This window comes from Sebastes fasciatus, chromosome 17, assembly GCF_043250625.1.
Source record: "Sebastes fasciatus isolate fSebFas1 chromosome 17, fSebFas1.pri, whole genome shotgun sequence".
NCBI lineage: Eukaryota > Metazoa > Chordata > Actinopteri > Perciformes > Sebastidae > Sebastes > Sebastes fasciatus.
In genome coordinates, this window is record NC_133811.1 from 16,844,414 (window position 1) to 16,859,214 (window position 14,801).

General features: G+C 40.9%; 1 protein-coding gene across 4 annotated transcripts in view; it reads right to left on the reverse strand.

Moving 5' to 3' along the window:
- Window positions 1–14,801, reverse strand: part of pum1 (pumilio RNA-binding family member 1) — a 32,865-nt gene that overhangs the window by 16,007 nt on the left and 2,057 nt on the right. For 2 of the 4 annotated variants that reach the window (XM_074613559.1, XM_074613557.1), the window contains exons 2-8: window positions 10,088–10,260; window positions 8,214–8,336; window positions 7,854–7,922; window positions 5,868–5,970; window positions 3,232–3,425; window positions 2,758–2,930; window positions 2,403–2,664 (exon numbers count right to left, since the gene is read on the reverse strand). In XM_074613559.1, coding sequence (XP_074469660.1) covers window positions 2,403–2,664; window positions 2,758–2,930; window positions 3,232–3,425; window positions 5,868–5,970; window positions 7,854–7,922; window positions 8,214–8,336; window positions 10,088–10,260 — 1,097 coding nt within the window. Of the gene's footprint in view, window positions 1–2,402; window positions 2,665–2,757; window positions 2,931–3,231; window positions 3,426–5,867; window positions 5,974–7,853; window positions 7,923–8,213; window positions 8,337–10,087; window positions 10,261–14,801 lie in introns of all 4 variants that reach the window. The other 2 variants (XM_074613558.1, XM_074613556.1) reach the window with 1 other exon arrangement.

Below are 14,801 nucleotides of genomic sequence, written 5' to 3' on the forward strand. Positions count from 1 at the left end.
ATGCAGAGCTGACCGCAAATGTTTGTATACTTACTAGGGCTGAATCGATTACTGAAAATCAGCTTCTGCCACGGTTTGCGAAGGCACCATCGGCGGTGTACAGATTGATTTTACAGGTGCAACTGAAGGTGGACACGAGGGCTGTGAAGCAATCCCAAAACAATTATTGATTTGGATAGTTGTAATTGAGTAATGCTGCTGGACAGCACGGACCCAAGAGAAAGAGAGGTGAGTGTGAGAGTGAGAGAGAGAGAGAGAGAGAGCGACGCCCTTACTTTTATACTCTATGGAACACACTCATTTCTGGCGAAAGAACGTCACGATTGATAAGATGACAGACATCATTTTATTTGTAATAGTGGATATAGCTCCTGTAGCGGTTTCGTGCCCAGACGTTCATTTCAGTTTCAGCCAAGTTCACACTACACAAATTTCCAAGTCGTCAGATTGCTGTACTGTTCACACTACATAACTTGCTGTCTTGTAATTGTGAGTCTTTAAGTCGTTGTGGTTTTCACACTACATGACTGACGGGAAGTCACACATACTACAAGATCTTTCACCGGAAAGAATCCACAATGAGGTCTCCAAACTAGGTTTTGTCACGAAAACTTAGGCGAAAAATACACAGTAAATGACCTGATACCATATGTAAGAACGTTGCCACCGGTTTCCACACACTTTATTTTTTACTATTTATTCCTCTAGATGCAACAACAAATTTGCTCTGTGTTCCCCTCCTCCATGTTTCCCCTCACCCCGTATCTTGAATGTGAGCAGCTCACACATTGGCGCTTGAGCCAACGCCAATTTGCCTCTGATCTGGGGATTTTGTCAGGGAGCTCCAAAAACTGTCGGGGAGCGGAAAAACAAGGGCTAAAGTTGTATAGTGTGAACTAGGCATTAAGATGACTCGCGCAACCTCAGTCCGCAGCAGCGCGACAGAGAGGAGAGACGTGCAGCGGAAGCGTACAGGGAGCAAGATCCCTGAAATTTTGAATTTGAACACATCATCATAGTTCGATCAGCTAAAGTTAAAGAACCTGCATAGGACTACTAGTTCATCAGGTCCTGATCAGATGGAGCGCGTTTTGCAGGTGGAAAACACAAGGCGCATCGCACTGCTTTTTTGTAGCCCGGTCAGAGTGTTTTTTGCAGTTTGCTGCGTCTTTTTTCAAATGTTGTTGCTAGGCAACCACTGAATGAGTGCTAATGTAAGCTTAACACAAACCATGGACCAATGGAGCAAATATGATTTAAAAAAAGTTATTTTAATAAGACAGTCACTATATCCTGACAGTACTGCATGTGACTCTGTATCCTCCGGTGCTCCTAACGGCATCTGCAGGATTTCACAGACCGGAAGAAAACAACCAATCAGAGCCGAGCTGGAGCCTGCCGTCCAGCTTCCATCTATGAGAGCCACGAGTCAATCACTCGCGAATTCCGATCAAACGGTCAAACTAGGCATTGCTGATCAAATATGAATCAACATTCTGTTAGTGTAATGCCTATTTCTCGCCTCAAATGTTTTCAGAATCATATAGCTCCAGGTATTCAGCAAAAGTCCCCACAATGAGAATAAACACTAATGACGCTGGGCGCGTTGATTTTTTTTTTCCAACTCGAGGCGTTCAGGGTGCTCCTGTAAAAATGCAAGGCGGATAAACGTGAGGCGCTCGGCAACTCTCTCTCTCTCTCTCTCTCTCTCTCTCTCAATCTATCTATCTATCCCCCCAGCCGGTCTCGGCAGATGGCCGCCCACCCTGAGCCCGGTTCTGCTCCAGGTTTCTTCCCACTAATCGGGGAGTTTTTCCTGGCCTCAGTGCGTTTTTTGGATATTGTTGGGTCTCTAATCTATGGTGTACGGTCTAAGACCTGCTCTATATATAAAGCGTCTTGAGATAACTTCTGTTGTGACTTGACGCTATACAAAAATAATTTGAATTGAATTGAAAAGTAGCGCGTAAAACGCGTCACTCTCATTGAAAACAATTACTAAAAGGCGCCCCAGACTGCCAAAATGTGCTCAGTCTGATAGGGGCCTAAGATGTGTAGCTTTTTTTTTTTTAAAGTAATTTGAAATGATATTGTTTCTATTTATTTGTCTGCATTTCAGAAAATGTTTCATTTTAAACCCAGAATGTAATATGGCACTTAAATGCACTAAATGGGTTTAGTTTTGACCGATAATATTATTATATGCAACTTAAGCAACACAAATGTTGATTTTTCTAAAAAGGAAACCAATTAGTTGTTCATTTTAAGAGACCCGTCTTATTTTTCTCTTTTTGTATATTTACTATTTCTCTTTAATAATATTAAGATTATTCAATTAATCGATTGAATAATTGGTAGAATCCTCGATTCCTAGCCATTTTACAGCCCTTTATACTAATTACCTGCTGCTGGTTGGCGTAATCGAATAAGCCCACGGTGGGCGCAGAGTCCATGGGCATCTGGGAGTTGTAGTCAAACTGGAGCGGCTCCATCACTGACTCCATGGGGTCCATGGTGACACCTCCTTGTTCCACGCCAGAGAAGTCCTCAGGAGGTTTGGGGCCTCCACCTCCCAGGGATGTCATGCCATCAGCCCCTACACCCCCGGGACCTCCAAGCAGGTCACCCTCGGGACCTGGGATCGGCATGTTGCCTTGGGGACGACTGCAGGGGGGAGAAAGGAGGAGGAGTTCAGTTTACATCTAAAGAAGCATTTCAAGTTGTGAGAATGTGTGTCTCTGTCACGCCGAGTCCTACCCAAACTCTTTGACGTCGACGTCAAGGCCGTTCTGCACGGGCAGCCCGTTGGGGTTGATGACGTCGTTGATGACATCAACTTCAACTTCTGTCAACTCTTTCAGTTTCTCTCCTTCAAACGTTGCCTTTGGCTTCTCCCTCTTCTCCTCCTCCACCTCTCCATCCCTCTGCCCCTGTGTGACGGAGAGAGACAAGAAATATAACGGACACGGTAAAAAACGGAGAAATAGATGTGCTGATAATCTGACAGTGACAGATGGCAAACGCACACAAAAGGTACAGAGTGGGAAGGACAGACTGACATGGGCACAGTAAGACCTGTCCCAGTTTGACAATCACAGGCTGACGAAAAAAAAGACAGATGGGGTGTCGAGGTTAAGGTGTGATGGTCGTTACGATTAGAAATAGTGATGCAGAAGAGAAATTCAACTGATTGTAAGGAAATGTGAAAATGTAAAAGAGAAGAGGATTTACATAAGGTCCTTTTCGGAGGCAGGAATCCAGCTTGTCAGCCGGCGAGGAGGAGAGGACGTACTCCACCATGCTAACTCCCAGCCCTCCGCTCTCAGAGCGCGGTGACATCACCGAGCCCACCCCGACTTCACCACCGCCATGGAAACCTTGCCCTGGCCGACGGGACACCATGATTGGCTGAGACACCGAGTGATCTAACATGTTAGGAAGTGGGACTGTTAAATAACATTCATACACGGGGGAACGCCACATTTGCTCCACAAACTGTTCAGGCATGAAAGTGATCGCTTCCAACACATAAGCACCATTAACGTGATATTGAAGGGGTTATTTTAACTTTACATTATAAATATTTTTATAAGTTATCACAGAGCCATGACTGCATTTTCCACTTTTCCACACATCACATTTTGCTCAGACGGTGACGCCAGGAGCCTATGAACTACTTGGTACACATGCTCTGCAAAAGACATGTCCAGCTATAACTAAAGCTTGTTTATGCTCATGGCGCAGACCTCCACAGATGCTGCGCGCACGAGCACGCACAAAAGGCGTTTATGTTCAGCGCGTTGTTCTTTGCAGTATTCTCCGAAACACCAGCGGGCATACAAACAAAATGTTCTGTGAACAAGCCAGAAGTCAACGAGTGTGACCGGCAAAACGCCGTAAACCCAACTCCTCAATGCAGAGGAGGACTTGTAATTAACTGTAAACTCATATCTCATATTCATGGACATATTTTATCACCTTTATACAATCCCTGAAAAGAAAGGAGTCAAGTATTAAATGTATTATAATGAAACAAAGTTTGAAAGGTTTAATATCCTGTAAACAATTTTGCTGGCAAAAAAAGATCTCCTGCTTTTAAAGCATTTAAAAACAAATTGTCCGTCTTTCTATTTCATTATATTACTTCTTAATTTAAGTTATTTGCTTTTATCTTCTCTTCGCCGTCATGTCTGAGAAGCCCCTTAGCATGCAGCAAGCGCCTAGTTACAAAAACTCAAAAGGTGCACCAACAGGCACTGTGACTGCTTGCGGAGCCTTCGCGCTTTACGCACAATACGTGATGTCATTTTTGGCTGGTGCACCCTCACGCCGGGGACACTAAGGCGAGCACAAACCCGGCTTTGGAGTGAAGTGAAGACGGGCTGTTGGATCTAATAATGGACGTTTAACAAGTCCTATTGGACCAATTTTTGGACTTATTTTACAGGACGTCTTTTATTGGACTTTAATCGTATCAGTCTAATTATAATCCCATTGATGGGTTATAGACCTCCTGGGTTTTTAATTTCTTCTGTTAAAACCTTTAGTTCAGTTTTTGTTAATAGTCTCTCTCGCCTACAGCTGCATTAGTGGAACCTGAATTGCCTCTAATGAGGTTTCTCACATTTTTCCCCCATTATGAGCAAAGGTATTTTTTGAGAGGATTTCATTGTCTTCTTAGCAAAATTAAGACTGGATCAGAACTGGGTCAGAAGCTGTTCATTTCATGGGATGCTGTATGTGATATTAAGCTATACATCATCAGCAATGTGGCCAAATGCAGATTACATGCCATCAGTTTTATGAAAACATGATGTCTTGTACTGTCCTGCAAGATCCATCTTTTTCTGTCAGAAAGGCGGCCGCAGGGGGCTGGAGGGCTCTCCATCCCAGTGCTTTTTTTATGTTTCTATGACAACAATATCTTGATAACATATCACCACCATTGCATGATAGACTAGCATAGCCCCTTTGCTTTTTATTATGTATTTGGTCTACTATCCCTTTGTTTGACATTGTTTTTTCACCATGAGCACCAACTGGAGGATGCTTGCCCTCATACTTTGTATGAATGAGCTTTGTCACCACTCAATCTTGCAGCCGTAGAGCAAGGAGGACGAGGAACACTCACCAGCAACATTCAGTGTCCACCCAGCATAGGCTTTTCGGTGTTTGTTATGATAACGTCTGTCTGACATATAAATCTCAGGACAGACAGACACAGCCAAAACAGATTCTCCTCCATTTTCTACAGTGACATCACCTGCGTTTTTCTGAAAAGTTCAGAGATTTTCAACCAGAACCGCTGGGACGACTGCACAAAGAAGGCGGAGCGCTCAGAAAATAAGACGCTGGGTGCAGCACTTTTTCTCGAGGCGGCCAAATATGCTTTCTCCTCGCTGGGAACAATTAAAAAAAGACGCTGGCGCTCAGAATAAAAAAAAAAATGCTATATGGACACAGGCCTTAATGCACAATTTGTTAAAACTACAAAAGTTAAAACTACCAGAAACATTTCACTCTACAAATGAGCTCTTCTGTATCAGTTACTCCACAGCTACAAACTGATACACAAGTGAGGTGTCAGACTTCTTCTGAGGTGCAGAGATATTTCTTTAGTCATCATGTTTACAGAAATAACTGCATTGTGTTGATATGACGCAACAGAAATCTCAAATCTCATCATCATCTGGGAGAACATTAAGGGTGTTTTCACTTTTTGATTCTGACACGACTCTAAATATATGTTTTCAACACCACACGGTGATTGTTCTGGTGGTTTCTCGATGTGCTTGTGAAACAAAACTGCCATGTTTCACAAGCGTTCCTGCATTATTATCACAAACATAAGCCAGACTGGTTTATACCTGAGGCACCCCATGCACTGTCCCTCCACTGGTCCAGAAAGATCCCTTTTGGTCCATCCTTCCCAGAGTCATCCGTCTCCCAGAACTTCTTACCAGTTAGCAGCTGCTACAAAGACACAGGAAAACAGAGGAGAAAGAGGAGGAAAAGGGAAAAAAAGACCAGGTAAAAATGGTTGCACAGATATTGCAAGCACATGACAGAAAAGGAAAAATAAATAAAAAGTATATACATAAGTGATTAGAATGTATTTTTTAGTGTTAAGCTGCCAGTGCTGCATTGCAATTTCCCACACCCCATACAAACAAAGTACAGCCCACTTACTGGATGAGTGAATCAGAAACACAAAAACACACTGCCACAATTGAAGCCAGTGTCAAGAGCAACCATAAAACAATTAGGGCCCATTATTAAAATTCCTTTCGCTAATTATTTTGAATAGTTTGAACTAGGTCTAAGAGTTTGAACGTAGTCTGAGAGACTCCAGCACCTTATCAGCAGCTCATTTGAGTTTTACAGTCCGTTACAGTCATCACAGTTCTCGCTTTTAAAAAGGACCTTGTTGTTTCTGTAAATGTGATCAGTATCTTCTGGCAACAGGAAACTCTTGGTTGCATCAAATCAGATAAATATCTGAAGATGTGCGTGCCATTTCTAGGTAACATATCAATAAAACTCATTGCAGATATATTAGTCTATAGCAGCCAAACAATATCCACTCAATATGAGATACAAACAAATGTACATCAGCACTATGTTCAACAACTCAACGAGCCAAAACTAATTGTAGGCACTTGTCCAACATTAACAGAATGACTGAGTGTAGACTGTTTATGCCAACAGCCAGTCCAACCAGCTTCTAAAACAACAACAAAACATCTCTGCTCAGTCTCTTCTCATCTTTCAGCGCTTTTCATTGAGGAACAACAATGCCAGCACAAGTCCACGCCACTTTTGGCTCAAAGGCCTTCCACTGAGCAACTGATCCATTTCTTTTTCCTCGGATTTCCTGTTTTTCAAGTTTGACGTTCTGTGAGCAACAGCAGCTATCGTGTTTGTTCAGCCAGGTGCCACAAAATACAGGGCATCCATTTTCATGTCAACTGATCAGATACAGCATTTGACAGACTTCAAATCCAGTAAATTTAATCCGAAGTCTAAATATCAACACTGTGCTGACATGCCACGAGAAACCACTAGAGGTTGACCGATAGTGTATTTTTAAAAGGCCAATAAAATAACGATAGACGATTAATTGCCCAATATCTTCTTTACTTCTGCAGCAGTCTAATCGGCTACTTTTTGTCACTCCGAATTTAATAATTTGTAAGAGAATATCCTGAAGTGTGATTTGGAGGATTACATCGCTGGAATACGTTCTATTTGTTTACAATGGGCGATGCGCTGTTCTGTGGCTTACAGTACGACTGGCCTGGATTACTGCTGTTGCGCATTTCGTACATTGTTAAACGCCACTCTTGCCAACCATTAATGTTGGTGCATATTCCCGGGGTAAGGAGGATCCTAAAGTGTGCAATTTAATTTCATGAACAGATGGTTACGTGGCTGGATTATTTGGAAGAGAGAACGCCAAATTGGTACAGTAAGCAAGTTAAAGTTACAGTGAATTATTTATTTTCCTCTCTGTCTGCCAGTCTTATATCGTGGACAAAGAGCTGACAGTGCTGCATTATATGTTCGAGTGATAACCTTTTTTCTCACCCTCTACCTTGACTTTGTTTATGGAGCCTCCATGCAAAACGGTGATGTACGTCCCCACATGAATGGTGGCGGCTGTGCAGCCATCGGCCACTATCAGAGCACAGTTCCGCCGATAACGATAGTTTGTAAAACGTCCCATCAGCCAAATCAATTAAATCGGTCCACCTCTAGTAACCTCTAGTAATGCTCCATTATCAGATGAGGTATTAAAGTTACATGGTCACCTTTTTCTAGACCATACACGACCGTCAAACCTAATGTCTCACCTCTCCCATGGCGCGTCCCTCCAGGGCCAGAGCCTGAAAGTCATGGTTCAGCTCATCCATGGATCGTACCTGCAGACAGACAGAGAGCCCAGTTATGTCTCTCATACAGATTGTTCAAATTGGCATCAATTAAAATGTGCATTTTGTGTCTGTTTTTTAACATTAAATGGCCACTGAATGCAGTATTTTGCGGGCAGAGAATTTCAATATTTTAATATGTCTAAGGGAAGATTTTATGGTTACACAAGAATACATTTTTCTGTGTAGAAATGTTTCTGTGAACTTTGTGTGAGCAACAGCAGTACGTAAGACAATACAATAACATCAGTGTTACCACTTGTGCAAAACTGACACACACACCTGGCTGTCATGGATGTTGTCTCCAGTGGGCCAGCGATGTTTGCCGGGCTGTTCGCCGTGCTGCCGCTGGAAGAAATAATCTACCATGGCATCGTCCTGGGAACGTCCAGCACCCGCCACACCCTTAGAGACACGCACACAGACAGACGACATGAACATGATCCTGAAATTACTGGCAACAGTAACAAGCAGACAACCGGAGACATGCAGGTACAGCCTGGATTTTAAGCATTTACCAATGTTTATAGTGTTGATTATTAAAAACCAACAAACTCAAGCATGCCTACATTCAAATACACATGGAATTGAATAGCCAATTACATGTACAATGTATAGTAGAAATATCAGGGGAGAAAAGGGCAATCAATTACCAACACAGCAAAATCAGATTATCCAATGTTTTCAGTAACAATACATTAAGCATATTTTTCAACCATATGACCACATAATAGGGAGTCCAAATTTGTCATCTTACATTTTCAAAATCCATCACCATCATCAAAACAGCACCATTGGTTGAGGTATTTAGGCCACATCCTCTCCTCTAAAACTCAAATACGTCCAAATAAGAGGCAGCATTTCTTTTCACTGGTAAACGGCAAACGTAAGTTGACTTCCTCCCTTACTCATTTAGGGTAAACACAAAGTTCTCCACAACACACTGTCATCAAAGACTCAGTCAACATGCTCTGGAAACATCTGGGCTTGGTCATTCGCTGTACACGCAAAGCGTGCAGTAGAACGAGTTACCAAGACGTCATTCAATCAGACTAAATTGCTACTTATCAGATTGTTTTTTCAGGCTTAGTCGTGAAAAATGCTAACCTTTTTACAACATTTTGCACTGGCACCTCACAGTGCACTGAAGCTGAGACATGACATGTTCACCCTTATTGCAGTCTGGTATCGGAGAGTTGTGGACTGCATTTCAGAGGACACTAGCAGCAACTATGAAAGGCTAACAGCTGTCCTACATAACATCACCATCGCCACTGGCCTGGAGATTAAGACAGAGCCATGACTATTGGGTGATGCTCTTACCTAACTAGAGATGCAAATTAAGATTTTCTTAAAAATAATACAAATAATGGATTTTAAAATAATATAAAAATAATGGACCCGCACTTTAATCCATCAGTTCTTTTTTTTCAATTTATCAGTGGCAAATTACCATTACCATAACTGACCAGAGCCCATGTTGGTGACTTCAAACAGCTCAACCATGTTTGATTTGATTCCAGACACGTAATGTTCAGTTGAACAATGTCAACACAGATCCCATCTGAATTACTATTCTCTGTCCAGTGTTGTTATAATTTACTTTGAAGCCATAATGCTGCCAAGCAGAGGCTCCTCCAGCTCTACCTTATGATTAGCAGTTGCACTACCAATGATGATATCTATATTGGGATAACCTAACTCGCATGGTTTAGCTAAGAGTTAAGCTACAGTTGTTTACAGTCATTTTCTATTGTTGTGATCTGCAGAAAATGACAAGTAGAGTTGCTAATAGTTAAGTTAATAAATAGACATTTATCTTTTCACAGACTCTTACCAACTGTAATAATGCAACCATTATTTGGTTGTTTTGCATTGTACATTTTCTTTCACTAGTTTGATATAAGGAGCTTGATCTGAGCACGCTCATACAAATGTGGGCAACTGTGGTTTAACATGTTGTGATGTAAACTAATAAATATAGCAATTGTGAGATGGCTTGCAAGACAAGGAGAATACAAATTTCTCTGTCATTATGAATGGCACTTAAATGGCTACAGTACAAACTGCACTGACTGGATACATATTAGAAGTTCCCTATAGACAGATGTTTGTCCATTAATGAATGAAATAGGCGTCAATGTGGTGGGCTTTACCTGCTGGCTGGGGGGGGTGGCCTGAGGGGTCGGCCCAGTTGGAGGGGCATGTCCTCCGCTGCTCAGCACCACAGGCATGCTGGGAGATGTAGTTCTATGGTGGGGGCTGAATGAATCCTGCCAGAGCACTGCTTTCCTCTTCAACACACACACACTGCTCATTCCACCACAGCCTGTCGAGAGAGAAATACACATCTGTCACATGCAAACAATGGCATCCTGGGTCAATACATTGAACTAATAAAATGTTTAATAAGCTCTGACCAGAGCTGTGCTCGGTTGTCAGTTTATTAAGTAGACCTACTTCAAACAAATGCAGTCTAATACAACGCCCCTGCAATAAATCTGCCATAAAGATACTTATATTCATTGTTCATTGTAACTGCTGCTGTTTCAATTAGCAATAACTACAGCCTACAAAATTAACATGAAGTTGAATCAACACGAGGGCTGTCGCAATATTGCAATACCGTGCTATTGACAAGCCAACTGCAGGGAATGGCAAGTGACCGCCACAACCACTATCTTCACATTTTTTCCTTTTTGAACTCTTTGCAATGGGAGCGCCGAATATTTACGCTACTAAAAAAAAACAGCAGCGAGACGAGGCGCTGTGCGTCGATTCTGCACTCAGCGATGCACGTTTGGTGCATTTTCTGGTCGCCAAGAGTTGAAAAATGGTCAACTTTGGGTAAACCACTGCGCTCGTCACTGTCATTTTTTTACCCACCACAATGGAGAAGGGTTATAGTGCTGAACAACAACAACAACAACAACAACGGAGAAGAAATTCATACACATAGACTGGCGGGTCCCTCCTCTCTACCTATGTGCTTCAGGCTTCCCTTCATTCAGAGCAAGTACTCTACCTTATGCTGACAACTTTACTTATGCGACTATTCCGTATCATAGCAACCAGACGCAGCATCTCAGGTGAAAAAAAAACTGCACGTCATTGGCCTTCTGCATTTAATAATACACAAGTATTTAATTAGTGTTAAAACTTAACCTAATCATAGCCTAACAATAAATCATATTCATGTAGCACTAAAATCAGGATAAATTAAGTAATTTGGGCAACAATACCGCATATAGCGCAGATGTGCCAATTATTATTACTGCAGGGGAAATTCCTTCACCACGACAGCCCTAATCAACACCTCACCATAACGGTTTCAACTAGAAATGAACATGCAAACTTTGCGAAAGTAGGATTGATCGCAGGGCTGTTGTATTGACTGCATGAATTTTGCATAAGTTTAAGTGTACCTAATAAACTGGCAATTGAGTCTAGTTTTAAGCATGCAAACTTGTTGTAGCCAGATATAGCCTATCCAGTTACAGAAATGCAGCAAGTCAGACTAATCTTTGTAAATATATCACACAATAACACATGCTCTGATAACTTTTTATTAAGTCCTCGTGAGTCGCGCCAGCTTGTACTGTACTAGTAAACAAAGACAAGCTATGATCCATGTTCTCACCGACAGAAGATGAAATATGTAGTAAAACAAAAGGGTCATCTAATCCAAAATATGCTTCATGATCAAAATTGAGTCAGTTTTGCTGCTCTATAAATCCAAACCATACATCAGTCCTACATGAATGAAAAAAGTAAGCACCATGTCATCTCATGTAAATGGAGCCAATATCTGTCGTCACCTCCCACACTGGACAGCTTCAGGCTACACCAGAGATGCAAAAAATATACACAAATATTGTACCTCCAACTGATTTCCATGTCAAATTACACTCAGCTGTCAGTTTATTTTGGTACACTTAGCTAAAGCAGCCTATTACAACTGCACTGCAGAAAAAACTACCTTTATGTAGGTTAAAATGCTAATACATCCCATCCAACGCATATCAGTGAGGGTAGGCTAAATATTATAAACACCTCTTAGTGTAATGCACAACAATGCAAACAGCACCACAAACTACAACATCAAAATAAGTTTAATCAACACCTCTTAAAAAATGATTATAACATTCATAAATGTACGGTTTGTTGCAGTGATGGTGTTTTAGATTGCATTAGTTTTAGATAGGTGTACCTGTCATTCTAGCTTGTCGGGAAGAAAGCTAATAAACGCTCCAAATTATGCTCAATTTTGGTGAGGAAAAACTGGACTGGCCATTTTCAAAGGGGTACCTTGACCTTTGACCTCAAGATATGTGAATGAAATCTCTGAGATGAACAGAGTGAAAACTGTATCACATTAGATGAAACAGATGTTGACAAACTACATAAATGGCAATATATCTTATCGTAATACTCCCCATATCGCAAAATGTTTAAATTCGCAATAAGATCGTATCGTGATAATATTGTATCGTACGGGCCTCTGGAGATTCACAACCCTACTAATTAGTTTAATCAAAAGTACATTATGAAAATTGTAGATTGCAGCCACATAAGGGACATCACTATAATTAATCATACAGTAGGTAGGTCTATCTTTCTTGGGGCAAAGTGGCAACCTACAATTAAAGCTACTTAATTGCCGATAATCAGAAGAAGAGAGCTGGGATCAACAGCTACAGATATAAAGCAGAGAATCACTTTACAAGCCAGCCAGTCCAGGAGGCAGCTGATTTAACTACCAACCTGTCTATCTGCAGACGGCATGACATACTGTAAACTCTACTGTACTGCTGTATGTGTCTGGAACCAAACATACCTGCCTGGTCTAACTCTGAACCATACAGATTAAAGTTTCCCACACAGGAATCTCAAAACGTCTCAATGTTAAGCACCCCTAAATACATTTTACACACTTATATCACTGATCAACACACCTGTCACAACTACGTCACCCTTCCTTTCCTCAAGGTGTTCAATTTGGTTGTTATGATAAAACCTGCTCAATCATGGCTTTAGGTGGTATGTGGTTGCAGATCACTGCTCATAGTGGAAGTTCACACTGTTACCACCACAGGAGTACATACTCAGTTGACAACCAGCTAAATCAAATGAAATTTAATATATCAGTCCTGCAACAAATTCTACTTTCATGAAGATTATAATGTCCATTTTTGTTTCAACTGTTTTAGAGAGACATTGATTCAACTTTATGGTCATTTTGGAGGCTGCAGTTTGTGGTGCTGTTGAATTGTAGTGCACTTTACCGAGAGGTGTCTCTGATAAATCTTTTAATCAGCCTAAGGTCACCTAAATCTTCTTCGAGAGCTGGTCTCACTGAACGTCTTTAAAGTGCTTCTAAAAGACTTGAAAAACAAGCACATCTGGCTGTAGATGTTTTTGAATTTGGATGAATATTTTTTCGATACCATATGATTCTGCAATTTGCTCTTTGTCTTAAATTATGTTTGTTTTATGTCTGCAACTGTGTAGAATCTGGTGGTACGATAGGTGTCATGATACAAGGGTCACGATTCAATATATTGCGATAAATAAACAGTAAGCAAGGCGATATGTCGCATTTTTTTTATCGAATTTTAGGAATTTTAGGAAAGAACACATCACCATATGCATGAAATTTGAGTCAAAAAGTTGCAATCACAACAGTGGGATCTGCATTTGCATTCATCACAGTCCCTGTAACATCCAACATCATAGCACTACTTTGAGAGAGCACATACACTGAGAGGTCACATCTCTTTGCAAATGAAATAAAGTATTGACTGAGTCTTTGCATGTAAACTTAAATAAAAATGTAAAGTGTTTTTGAGAATCAAAACAGTATCATAAAATGTAATATTGCGATACTCAATATTTGGAATATTTTCTTACACCCCTACAACTGTGTAACTGTGCTGCTGCCTATCTTGGCCAGGAGACTCTTGAAAAAGAGATTTTTAACCTCGATGAGTCTTTACTCCTGGTTAAATAAATAAACATTAGAAACACCTCTGAGTATGACAATACAATTCAACAACAGCACCAAACTACATCCTCCAACTGACCCTAAAGTTTAATAAACACCTCTCTAAAACAATATTAATAACTGTAATAGACTGCATTATTTTAAGATAGTGTACCTAATAAACTGGCAACTAAGTGTATTGTGTAAATGGGAGCTATTTAAAGTTATCAGTAAGTTTGCACAAGGGAGGTTACTGACTTTATTTGCCAAGAAATTGATGGCCTTTATTTAGAGAAGGTCAGAGGGGCCCAGTCATATAACTTGGGTAAAGTGTGGTGGGCAGATTTGTCATTATGCGAGCAATGATAAACCAAAGAAATATGCGATGTGCACGGACCACACTGTTTGGTGGTCGTTGTCAATATTGGGCAAAGCAACCTCAGTGGTTTCCAGCAGTCAGAGGGATATAATTTGTATTTTTACAACCTCTCCTTATCCAACAAGCTCTAATCTGTTAAAATTACCAGTTTCACATTAGTGTTCCTACAGGCCATGAGGACAAGCACTTCTTTTTTACACTGAGCCATATACAGTGATTAACTTAGCCAGAGTCTGTCTGACACTGAATCTTCAACATTAGTTTTAGATAGGTGTACCTGATGAATCCACCACAACAGTGTATACAGCACAATGCAGGGAGTAATGTTACCTGTCAGGCATTGTATCCGAAAACTGCCATAGATAGATATTTTCACCCCAGCAAAACTATACCAACAGTCCCTCTTTGGTTGAAAATTGTATTCTTAGGTAAATGAACAGATGTAATGTCTACTTTGAATGTAGAACTGCATATCATTCTGCAGCACAGCACTAATGAAATTAATAAA